Genomic DNA, 12,723 nt, shown 5'->3' on the forward strand with positions numbered 1-12,723 from the left:
TGGCCACTATAAGATTTTCCTCTGCCCTTGGCATTCTTCCTTTCCCCCCCCCCCCCCCCCCCTTAATTTGAAAATGGCTAACTTTGGCCTTGTAACGAGAAAAGAGATTTTTTAAAGAACTAATGCAGACTGCTCGTACTCGTGGTCACATAAGATTGTTTGAATATAGATCTCAACAAATAAAACAGACAGCTGAGCATAAATTCAATTAAAAACAAAAAGAAGCAGCCTTGTTCACAATTTCCTATTGACAATCTTCTGTGTCTTCAGTATGCAGCATGGGCTCTGTTCATGGGGTTCCCATCAGTAAGTAGAAAGTCAGTGCAACAATAAGTAGCAAGCAGAATGGCGATGAAAAAGTCTGGTAGGCAACTGATGGCATAAAAATGTCTTCATACTTGTAAATGCTGACTACATGCTCCGATACAGGTGGAGAGTCAATGTCATGTCGTGTTATGGAACCTGTAGCAGACAAAAGACAACAAAAGGCCCTCTGTGAGCATCACAATGCACAGAACATTAAGCTGAGGCCAGTCAAGGGAATAGCCATTCCTTCAATACTCATTCCCCTGTCCCCCCTCTCCCCACACGCCAACTCCCACACACACACCAACCATACCTTTGCTGGCAGGAATGCTGAGGCCCCACTAGCCAAATATAGTGCCCCCTCTGTTCCCCTCCTTCTCAACTGCTTCCTTCCTGTAGATCTCAGCGGCGCCGGGCTTCTTGCGCACGCTCAGAAAGCATGCCTGAGAAGTCCTGGCATTGGTGGCTGAAGGCACACTGCCGCTGTCTGCAGGAAGGAAGGAAGCAGCTGAGAAGGGGAGTGGAGACACTGTATTTATTTGGCGTTTTTGTTTGGGGGGGGGGGGAAACCATCAAAATTACAATGGGACTATCTGCAAGGGGGTTGGCACAGGACTGGGTTGGGTTTTACATGTATGAACCTCTATAATCAAGCTTGTTTACTGAGGCATTTCTAGGATTGGCTGGAAGGGTCATCTGATTTTACACCTCTCACTTTTGAACAGGCCTATTTTCATCCTTTACATTAAAATTTTCTGCTACATGCTATCATATTTATTTGGTTAAGGTTTGTTAACCGCTCTGATCTGGAAAGGTGAGCGGTATATTAAGTTTTTAAATAAAGATAAAGATTTGGTGACTAGTTTTCCTTTAGCTCCTTTGTGGCACATGGAGAGAACTATTGGGTTTATGGGGTGGTACCCCTGGCAGTAGTGTATATTTGCCTATAGGTGGGAATCTTGATTTTTTTTTTGCCCTGGTTGGATAGTGCAGTGTTTGAGCATTGAAGGGTGCAGGGGATCACACTTCTTTCGCACGTGGTTAGCGAGGAGAGCAATCTACTTTCTTTTGGAGCGCTGTCGAAAAAAATTCACTGTCAGCCCTGGGATATATTTGCTTATCAAAAATTGTGTGGTATGGAGGAGTGGCCTAGTGGTTAGAGCACCAGCCTTGCCAGCTAGAGGTGGCTGGTTCAAATCCCTCTGTTGCTTCTTGTGATCTTGAGCAAGTCACTTACCCTCCACTGCCTCAGGTAAAAATTTAGATTATGAGCCCTCCTGGGACAGGGAACTACCCAGTGTACCTGAATGTAACTCCCTTGAGCTACTACTGAAAAAGGTGTGAGCAAAATCCAAATAAATAAAATTAGTCATTATATCTCTTCTTTGGAGTCTGGGGATAGTACAGCTCAAATTCATAAATTGTTAGAAGGTGATGCCACTGCGGTTTTATTTTCATGGTTTTATAAAGTTCTTTGTATGTTGACCCCGAGCAAGAATTATGATTCTCTGTTAGAAGTTTGGACTAGAGACTTAGGGGTCTCCTTGGGAAACCTGTGTGTATTACGTTTGATTTTACAGACTCCAAGTCTGGTGTCCGATGCTGAACTGCAAGAGTGCCAATATCGTGTTCTACATAGAGCACATTTTTCCCAATAGCAGGCCCATAGGGCAGGTTGTGCTCCCACCTCTCAGTGTTTAAAATGTCAACTAATGGACAACACTTTTAGTCATGCTTTGTGGCAATATTCTAAAATTCATCTTTTTGGGGTAAAAGTAGTTCGGTATATGGGGGCTCTTATCGGCATTAAGGTTTACTAGCATTATATTTAATCATGCCCCACATTATGGAATGTTGGCTAGGAACACTAAATGTTTTCTTAGTAAAGCTTTTATTGTGGGGAAAAAAATGTATTCTCTCATATTAGATGCAAGAGATTCCACCTTCATTTTGGCACTGGAGGAACAAACTTCACACATTAATGTTATATGAATCTAGGGAAAAAATGTTTTTGCTCCTTTGGGGCAGTTATCTTCATCACTTAACACCTAAAGCATGTAGTTTAGCTCTTAATAGATTTCAGGCTAGGTTATCATTCCTGCTGCCCCAGGGGTGGGGGAGGAGAGAGCTTTGGAATTGGGCTGGGATAGTTTTTTGGTTCAGATGTTTCTGTAATAAGGATCAGGGTTATAAGAACACAGACATCCAGTCCTCAGGTGTGTTTCTTATTAGCTATAATTCTAAGGTTGGATCTGTGTGACTGTTGGATGGACAGATCTTTATCTGCTGTCATTTACTATGTTGCTATTTTACTGTGTTACTGGTGGGTTTTGTTGGGGGGAGGACTCTAAGTGATTGGGCCTTGAATCTACCTTTGGTATGTTGGGCCTGCTTGTGGGAGATTTTCTTGGCTCTTGTTTTTGTCTGTATCTCATGATTTGCCCACAGCGGATTTATCTATAGTTTCATTTGTTTCAGGGGAAGGGTTACATGGACAGGGAAAAGTGGGCTAACTTTGGAAAATTGGTGAAAATAACGTTTATTCCTTTTAATGTGTAAGGCTTGATACCTAGTTTTGGTTCAGCAATGTTCATTCTTTTTTTGTGAATAAAATCATTTTCAAATCACTGACAGAAAAATTAACACATTTTAAAACAGGCTAGGCTTCTTGGTTCACTGGATTGCATATACTAAGGGCTGGATTCTATATAAGACGTCTTAAATGTAGGCGTGTCAGAATTACGCATAAAGGTCTGCAACACATATTTAGGCATAGTTTTTGCAGATTAGGGTTTACAAATGTACATGTCTGCATCATCTTTGTATCTTATATGCTTTTATGTATAACTAGCCGTTGAGCCCGTAAAAAGGGGCTCGTATAGGACGGGGGGGGGGTTGAAAGGCCCCTTCTCCTCGCCGCTGCAAGGCCCCCCAACCACCGAGCTCGCAGCTGCCCCTCCAAGGTCACCGCCCCCCCCCCTCCCGGAAGTCGCCAGCACCCCTCCACCCGGGCCGGGCCCTCGCTTCGCTATTGAAACAGCGCGGGAATGCAGCACACAGCTCAGATGAACTGCCATCCTTCTTCTCTGCCTGTGTCCCGCCCTTGTGGGCGAGGGCGGGACACAGGCAGGGAAGGAAGGCTGACGGCAGCTCAGCTGAGCTGTGTGCTGCGTTGACGCTGTTTGTATAGCAGAGCGAGGGCCCAGCCCGGGTGGGTGGCAGCGGCAACTCCGGGTGGGGGGAGTGGTGGTGGCGACCTTGGGGGGGGGAGCGGTAGCGACAGCGATTTCATCCCTCCCCTTGCGCAGTAGAGACCCTCTCTGTCCCGCCCCCGTCATCAAGTATTGACGTGGGGGCTGGACAGAGAGGGTCTTTACTGCGCATTTGCGAGTGAGTTCGGTCACTCGCCGTTTATATGTTTGATTTTAATCAATAGAAAAAAACCCTGAAGAAGGCTTACAGCTGAAACAAGGCCTGTGTTGGGGTCAGGATTGTCCACGCATGTTGTATCTTTTGGAGAATAAAGCTTGTGTGCTTTTAGAAGGTTTGGACATCTGGACATTATTTCTTCTATTTTTGTTGTCATCCTGGGACATTTTTTGGTTGTCATCTTCCACCCTTTTTTCTTTGGTGGATTTTTGTGGAAGTACTATCCTTTCCCCCTTTTTTGTGGAGGTTATCATACTCCTGCTGCTGCAAGCGAGGAGCAGGAAGATTCACACAAGCCTGACTGAAGTGTCTGTGGAGGTGGAGAAAAGAACAAGAGAGCATGGAATGCTAGACAGTGGAGGAATTAGAAGAGAAGAGAGATGGACTCAAACATCCCGCCATCTACTCACTCACTCAACTATGCCAGTCTTAATTCATCTGTCCACTCATCCACATAAACACCCCAGTCACACACATTGTCAGTGAAACTTGCCTAGAGTATGCACTTTTCAACTTGCTAATATCATATGGAAGAAAGTATACATGGAAAACAGAGGCACGGCTTCTAGGGATCATCATAGATTCTGTATTAAGTTTTAAAACACAATAGAAATTTGTGTTTATATTTCTGTAATGACAGTTTGCTACATTAAATCATGCAGTTATGACTGTCCACCTGGGCTTGTGCTCCACACTAGCACCCTCCTCCTACTGACTGGGTTCTAACCACTTCTGGGCAAGTCTCCCGCTTTCAAATTATCCCCAGTGATTTCTAGGTTACTGGGGCCACACAGTTCCCAGAAAGCATTCACAGACCCAACACACAAACCACCAGGATTCTTTATCAATCCAGACAAAGAGACAATAAATTGAAAATTGTTTATTGTCTTAAAATTGAACAGTGTAACATAAAAGTGCAATCAGCAAACAATAACAGGTAACTGAAATGTGGATCAATTATATACACTAACTAAACATGTGTTTACTTTCTAGAAAGTACCTGGAGCGATCAGGACATATAGCTGCTCGCTAGTTATCAAATATAATTATTTTACAGGGCTTCAGCAAAGAGCTTTCTCTCTCTCTCTCTCTCTCTCTCTCTCTCTCTCTCTCTCTTCTCCCAGGCTGAAACTGGGACAAAAGTCAGTACAATCCAAATGAAAAGAGCTCCTGGGTCAATCAGAGCCCAGAACAACAAGTTTCAAAAATAGCTGGTTGCATCACTATAGGCATTTCCTTTATCTGTGTGCTAACTAAAAGAAGGTACGGTCATTCCTCTGTAATAGTTTTAAATATAAACATGCACCACCTGCTGGCCAGTCTAGAGAAATACACTTCAATAAATATTCAATACAATTTACAGGCTTAAAAACACGCTGTTCTGTCACAATTACACATAACCCCAGCTTTAAAAACCCTACATCGGTTGCCAAAACAATAAATGTATTTTATTTATTTATTAGGATTTATTTGCTACATTTTTGAAGAAATACAGCAAGAATAAGAAGATTCTAAGTCTAGTATTCTGATCTTTGATTCTTGTCTCAAATATCCGAATGACAAATTTAGTATAATCCTGTGAGAAATCTATTCTTCCCAAGATCTTCTTTTGGAGGACCTCATCTCCCCTTGTTTCCCTACAATCACCATAATTGAACCCTAGCATTTGGAATAAAATTCCATAACAATTTATGGACTTTCCAGATTATCTATATTTTGAAAGCTGGACAAGGCTTGCCTATTTTCACTGGCTTTGAGTTGGTGCAGAAAGTTATCTTTAGAATGCTGCATGTTTATTGAAGTATAATGGTTGTTGTTGTTTCAACTGTAGTTCACCTTCATATTAAGAGGTTTGTGAGAGAGTCTATAGGATATGGCCACTTCCCCCTAAGGACATGCCCTCTCAGAGTCAGGGCCACCTTAAAACTCATAGTCCTGTCTACAGGGGAAGTAACATGGAAGGGGTGGAGCCAGAAGGGCATGGTCTAGGAAGTATAAAAGCTCAATGCGCAGCTAAGTTAAGGAGGCCCAGAAGGAAGCAGTGAAGGCCCACTGTGTATGCCTCCACCTCATGCCTGTGAACTGCAACCATGACAGCCAGGCAGGGAAAGTTTTTACTTTGGACCTTAAACAAATGTGTTCTTGATCCAGCCAGAGGCAGGCTGGTAAATATTGTTGACAAGAGACTGTAGTGCATGCCACAGCCTGCAGGTGCAGGACCATGGGAGGACTTTACTGCATAGGACTAGTTTATGTTATTTTCTCCCTTGCCTGTGATGCTAACAGGACTACTCATATATGCCACTTTTAGTAAAGTATTGGTTTCTGTTTCCTTGAACCCTCTGTGTAGCTCCACTTTGTCTGGGCTCTGGGCCTGCCCTTGTTCACATTACCACATATGGTTCTAGTGTTGGCATAGGAGATTACCCTGCTAGAAGAAGCTGGAAACCTTTGCCTCTGGGGCTGTGGGCCTGGTAGGACTACCACACACAAAAAATGGGCAAAAGGGGCTAGCCCTAACAGAGTTAGGGCCCAGAAGTATAGTTAGTGCCAGATAGGCAGACTTTATCTTCTGGTTTGCTCCTCTTGTGCCATGCATACCAAGATTGCAAGGAAAATATAGAAATACTGCTCCAGACCCTGGTCAAGGGGCAGCAGCAGCAACAGCAACTGCTGCAGACTATTGTACAGAGTCAATACGAGCAACAACAGGCACTGCAAAATTCTTTGGAGGTACAGTGTAAACTCCCTGGTGCAAGTAACCCATGTGCTACAGGTACCCAGGCTACACACTCCAGTTCCAGTATTACCAAAGATGGAATTGGAGGATGACCCAGATTACTTTTTGACAAACGTTAAGAGAGAACCGTTTGCTTGGCTGGATGGCCGGAAGCATCATAGACAGCATATTTAGGGAACCTGCTGACTGGTAGTAGCCAGACTGTGTTTCAAGATGTCAGCACCAATGGGACGGACACCTATACAGGCCACCATTATGAAGAGGGCAGGTTGCACTCAAGAGGCTTATCGGCAACATTTTCAAAAGAGGTTTCTACAAGTGAAAGAGAATCCTTAGAGTTTCTTTTACCAGCTCAAGAAGGTAGCCTAGAAGTGGCTCCAACTGGAGGGCAACATTGTCCTGGAGATAGCAACAGTCATCCTCCTCTAACAGTTCCTTGAGGGACTACCTTCATCCATGAAACAGTGAGTGAGGTGACATCCTATATTGATGCTGGAGAGCACCTTGGAGGCAGCCAAGGCCTTTTTCCAAGCCCAACCCAAACCTGAGCCCTACAAAGATAGGAAATGAGCCCTGGATAAGAAGAGAGGCAGAATCTGAGAACTCTAAGGACCCAAAACTGCCTTCTAGCCTGGCACCCCAGAGAACAGGATTGGAGCGATGGAGACTTTCGTCCTCACATACCCAGCGCCTCCACTGACCTGGTCATGAGAACTACTCATAATTTTCAGGTGTGGGTGTAGAGTTTATATGGCCTAGGCCAGCTAAAAGGTGGATGAAGACGCCATGAAGGTGAACATGGTAGCCCAGCATTTTTGCTCTTTTGTGGAGGCTTCCCCACTTGAGAGATGGAGCTGTGTGCTGCAAGTTGAATTGAATGAGGACCCCTACCAGATGCTGATAGACTCTGGCAATGTAAGGACGCTTGTTCAGAGTGGAATAGCCAACCCATTCCATGTAAATGATGAATGAACTGTGAAATTGTCATGTGTGCATGGGGACCGGAGACAATATCTTACAGCTCACATGTCCATCCAAACACCAGGTGGGCAGGTTCAGTTGGAGGTAAATTGCCATGGCTTCCCTACCCAGTTGTTGGGGATCTTGCACAAGCAGGATTGAAGATGGAATCTGTTCCAGAAAGAACTGTCAGTATCCCAGGAAAAGGAATGGGACATTACAGAGTTAAAACTCGATTTGGAAACCCAGACTCCGCGATACCTTCCGGGAATATTCTCCAGGAGCAATATTGTTTTCTGTTCCTCTTAACATGCTGTGTGGCTCCGCATTATCTGGGTTCTGGGCCCACTCTTGCTCACATTACCAGAGGGCTCTTTTACTAAAGCTTAGTGCGCTAATGAAATTAGCAAGCGCGAAATGCTACGAAGCCCATTTTAAATCTATGTGCTTCTTAGCATGTAGCATGTGTTAATTCTGTTAGCAGGTACTAAGCTGTAGTAAAAGAGCCCCTAAATATTGTCCGTTTTATCAGATATTGTTTAAACTGTTTTATAGTTATATGGATTTTGTACAGGTTCATTTTTCATGTTATTGTAGAATTTGTGTTTCACGCTTATTGTTGATTATCTAGTTAGGTGCATTTCACTGTAGCAATAGCACCTACTGTTAGAAGCGTAACCATGTTGAAAGTACTGGGGAAGCGGAGAGCGGACTTCCGATGGTGCTGGCGCATGTTTTAAATGTGATGGATCACATTAAAAATAGACACCAGCGCCATCAGAAGCCCATTTGGGGGTGCAGCCGCTCCCCTTGCGCTCTCCTAGCTACGCCACTACCTACTGTCTGTCCACACAAATGCAATTTGCAGAACAGGAGCTGGCAGGAAGAAGTGGCTGGCTGGAAGGTTAGGCTTCACCAACTCAAAATGCACGGAGTCAGTGGCGGAAGAAAATTGCTCTGAGGCCAGATTGGAGTAGGGTGTTGGGGAGAGCCCAAACCCCTAGCACAAGAAGAGGAATCCTGCCATTGCCAGGGTGAAGACTGCACTACTATGCCAAGAGGGACCAACTCTCAGAGAAAGAGATAAAAGGAAGCTTGGGAGAGGTAGAGAAGGAGCAGGCACGTGTGCATGGAGGAGGGAGAGTACAAAGTTAAGGGCTGACTGCAAGGGGAGGGGAAGAAGAGTAAGAACACTCCTGAATACATCTTCCCACATTTCCAGACTCTGACACCTTGATATCTCCAAATTTCCCCACATACCCCCAAAAAATGCAGCACCCAAAGCCCCCACAGACTGCACCCCATGTACACACACATACGCATACCATCCTTCCCCAGCCACTATCCCACTCCATCCCACAGAAACTTCAAATCTACCCAATATCTTATACATACTCCACACATCATTCAGATATTCCCACAGATATATGCCTACTCTAACACATAGATGGACATCGTGCCACTCGAAAATATATGTAATTTCTATACAGCACTAGTCATGGAACAGACCACATCCACACCCCCTACAACCATGCACCCGGTATTCCACTGAAACATCCTTTTCCATGTCTCTTCCCATCAAGTCCTCCACAAAGATGTACCTAGATTTGCAATTGAAATAGGGGAAAATGTGCTATTATATTACCAGTGGCGTAGCAGGGGGGGCTGCCACCCGGGGCGGGGCGGTTTGCCGTTGCACCCCCCCCCCCCCCGGGTGCAGCACGATGACACCCCCTCCCCCCCGACGACCAGCTCCCGCACCCTACCTTTAAAAAGAATATCGGGAGTCACGCCTGCCCTGCACATACAAGAAATGTGGACTGTCGGGTCTTCCCTCGCTCTGTCTGTCCCGCCCTTGCGGAAATAGGAAGTTGCGTCAGCGGAGGGCGGGACAGACAGAGCGAGGGAAGACCCGACGGTCCACATTTCTTGTACGTACAGGGCAGGCGCGACTCCCGATATTCTTTTTAAAGGTGTGTGGGGGGGGGGGGGTCGATTCGCCGAGGGGGGGAGCTGGGAGGGAGCACCCCCCCCAAGCTGACACTCGGGGCGAACCGCCCTTCCCGCCCCCCCTTTGCTACGCCACTGTATATTACACTAAGAGGGGCATAATCGAAGGAGATGCCCAAGTTTTGCTGAGGACATCCTCGCAAAACGTCCCGGTGGAGGGGCGGGGAAACCTGTATTACTGAAACAAGATGGTCGTCCATCTTTCATTTCGATAATGCGGTCGGGGACGCCCAAATCTTGACATTTAGGTCGTCCTTAGAGATGGTCGTCCCTAGACTTAGTCGTTTCTGATTTTCGGCGATAAAGCCCTTTGGTCGTGGGAGGCACCAGCATTCGTAGTCCACTGGTCCCCCTCACAAGTCAGGACACCAACCGGGCACCCTAGGGGGCATTGCAGTGAACTTCAGAAATTGCTCCCAGGAACATAGCTCCCTTACCTTGAGTGCTGAGCCCCCCAAAACCCACTACCCACCACTGTACACCACTACCATAGCCCTTACAGGTGAAGGGTGGCACCTACATGTGGGTATAGTGGGTTTGTGGTGGGTTTTGGAGGGCTCCCATTTACCACCACAAGTGTAACAGGTAGGGGGGGATGGGCCTGGGTCCACCTGCCTGAAGTGCACTGCACCCACTAACACTGCTCCAGGGACCTGCATACTGCTGTGATGGACCTGAGTATGACATTTGAGGCTGGCATAGAGGCTGGCACAAAAGATTTTTAAATAATTTTTTTGATGGTGGGAGGGGGTTAGTGACCACTGGGGGAGTAAGGGGAGGTCATCCACGATTCTCTGTGGTGGTCATCTGGTCAGTTCGGGCACCTTTTTGTGCTTGGTAGTAAGAAAAACAGGACCAGGTAAAGTCGTCCAAATGCTCGTCAGGGACACCCTTTTTTTTCCATTATGGGTCGAGGACGCCCATATGTTAGGCATGCCCAAGTCCCACCTTCGCTATGCCTCCGACACGCCCACAGGAACTTTGGTCGTCCCCGCGATGGAAAGCAGTTGGGGACGCCCAAAATCAGCTTTAGATTATGCCGATTTGGGCGACCCAGTGAGAAGGACACCCATCTTCCAATTTGTGCCGAAAGATGGGCGTCCTTCTCTTTCAAAAATAAGCTTGTAAGTGTCCACTTTCTCAACTTGTTTTGTTTTTGTAAATGTTTAAAATTACTTGTTTTGTGTATTGCTTTCAGCTGGATCCTCTGACTAAAAAGGGGGATTTAAAGAGCAAAATTATACAATAAGTAAATAAATACCAAAATATCAACTCACCTTGAATCGCTGGACCCCAAGCAAACAAATAGTACCAGCTCAAATGAAGGTCCACAATGGTTTCATCTCTGGGAACATATACTGGGCGTTTGAACCGACAAGTCACACGGTTGTTTTCAAAGATACCTTCTTCATCTCTTGCTGGATTCCTTTGGATCTCTTTAGCCCACTGTCCAACATTGTAAAAATGTTGTATTCGAACTCTGCCATTGTCATCATGAACACAAGCCATAACATCATCTCCACCCTGTACATGCAACAAAGAACATTTCATATGTCAGCTTTCTTCATATATTAGAATAAATTATAAAAACACTAGTAAAAAAAAAGGCCCATTTCCTAAACCAATGAAACGGGCGCTAGCATGTGGCTTTTTCTGTGTGTGTGTATGTGTCACAGAGTTATTTGTGTGTGTGTGTGTGTGTGTGTGTGTGTGTGTGTGTGTGAGGGTGGGGTGTGTGTGCAGGTTGTTGTTGTGTGTCTTTTTTGTGTTGTTTTGTTTTTTGGGTGGGGGGTTGTGGGATGTGCTGTGCTGGCAAAGTGGGATGGATTGGTGTGTGGCTTTGAGGGTGTGTTTCTGTTGTATTGTGTGTGTGTGGTTTTGTCTGTCAAGGAGGTTTGTGGAGGGGGTCTTTCTGTTGGTGAAATGTAAATATGGTTGTAGGGGGGTCAGCCTTTGCTGAGTGGTGGATTGTTTTTTCCGGGGTTTTTTTTTTGTGTTGTGCTGAGGCAGCAGTGTTGTTTTAGATGGGCGGAAGGTAGAGGAGCACGTTGTTGGGTCTGTAGGGGTTTTTTTTGGCCATTTCAGGCCGGCTGCAGGGGATTGCTGGAACATTTTTGCGCTGCAGGAAGCAGCGCCATCTTTTTCCGGGTGCTCGTGGGAATCCCCGAGGTGGGAGACGGCTTGCCTGAGGCTGGGGATGGTTGGGCATGTCCTTGGCCGCTTCGACAAAAGGGGAAGAGGAAGGGGGTGGGGAGTTACCTGTAGCCGCATAAGAAACCGGGTATTCTTTGTTTGTTTTGTATTATTAGTTTGCATTTCTGTTGTAGAAAGAGTGGATGCCTTTCGAATGATGGAGGTGGTGCGTCGGTGTGTGGTTTTTTTCGTTAGTCTCCAGCGATTCCTAGGCAGGGAAGGAGTAGGGAAATACGCTCCGCGTGTTTCCCTACTCCTCCCCCTTCCTTGGTCGCTGTTTGCTGCTGGCTGGGTCGCAGGTAATCCTTCCAGCTGGGCCGCAGCTTCTCCTGTTCGCCCATGTCCCAGATGTTGAGGGGCACACTGTTCTCCGGCTCCACCGACTCCACGTCAAGCGAACCCAAATATAGTCTGTGCTATAGGCCCTCCGGCACTCTTCAGTATCGGCATTAGGCATTTAAAATTTTCTCTCTCTCCCCCCCCCCCCCCCCCCCCCCCGGTCTATTTTTGCACATATCCACAGCAGGAATATTCTTCTCTCGTTCCAGCGGTGGTTCTGTGCTCTCCGTGCTGCACAAATAATGAGCCGTTCTGCCGGTGAATGCTCCTCCCTTATTGTCACGTAGTTTCCTCTGATTGGTCCGTCTTACGTCGCCTAGCGTTGCCTGGGAATGGTTTTGTGATGCTTCTTTGTGTTTCAGAACGTTGAGGGTGTTTTTTCTGATTGGTCTGTCATGCGAGGGCGGGGCAGAGAGACATGGTCATTGTTGTGGCTTCACCACCATGAACTGACGAACCCTTCAGAGAGTGACTGAGTGACTTCAGAACGTTGTCTTCAGAATGTTGAGGGTGAGTTTTATTATAGTAGATATTAGGGTCACATTTATCAAAATGTTTAACCTCTTATATACATCATTCAAGCACTTCTAGAGACTTTCCAAGAACATCACCAATATAAGTTTGGAATCAAACATCTCACTTTCTGAGCACCTCACATAATGGATTAAAGTAAATATTAAACAAGATTGGGGACAAATTGAATCCCATACTTGAGCACCCCTAGCTTTGAAAACCAATCTAACTTT

The 12,723-nt window shown here is 46.0% G+C and overlaps 1 protein-coding gene across 1 annotated transcript in view; it reads right to left on the reverse strand.

The window, feature by feature from the left end:
• Positions 1 to 289: 289 nt before the first annotated feature.
• The window catches only part of FRRS1L (ferric chelate reductase 1 like), a 33,715-nt gene continuing 21,281 nt past the window's right edge, over positions 290 to 12,723 (reverse strand). Inside the window, exons 4-5 of the mRNA XM_030209326.1 lie at positions 10,723 to 10,969; positions 290 to 462 (exon numbers count right to left, since the gene is read on the reverse strand). Coding sequence (XP_030065186.1) covers positions 290 to 462; positions 10,723 to 10,969 — 420 coding nt within the window. The remainder of the gene's footprint in view (positions 463 to 10,722; positions 10,970 to 12,723) is intronic.

The sequence above is a fragment of the Microcaecilia unicolor genome, chromosome 1 (genome assembly GCF_901765095.1).
Source record: "Microcaecilia unicolor chromosome 1, aMicUni1.1, whole genome shotgun sequence".
NCBI classification, from domain to species: Eukaryota; Metazoa; Chordata; class Amphibia; order Gymnophiona; family Siphonopidae; genus Microcaecilia; species Microcaecilia unicolor.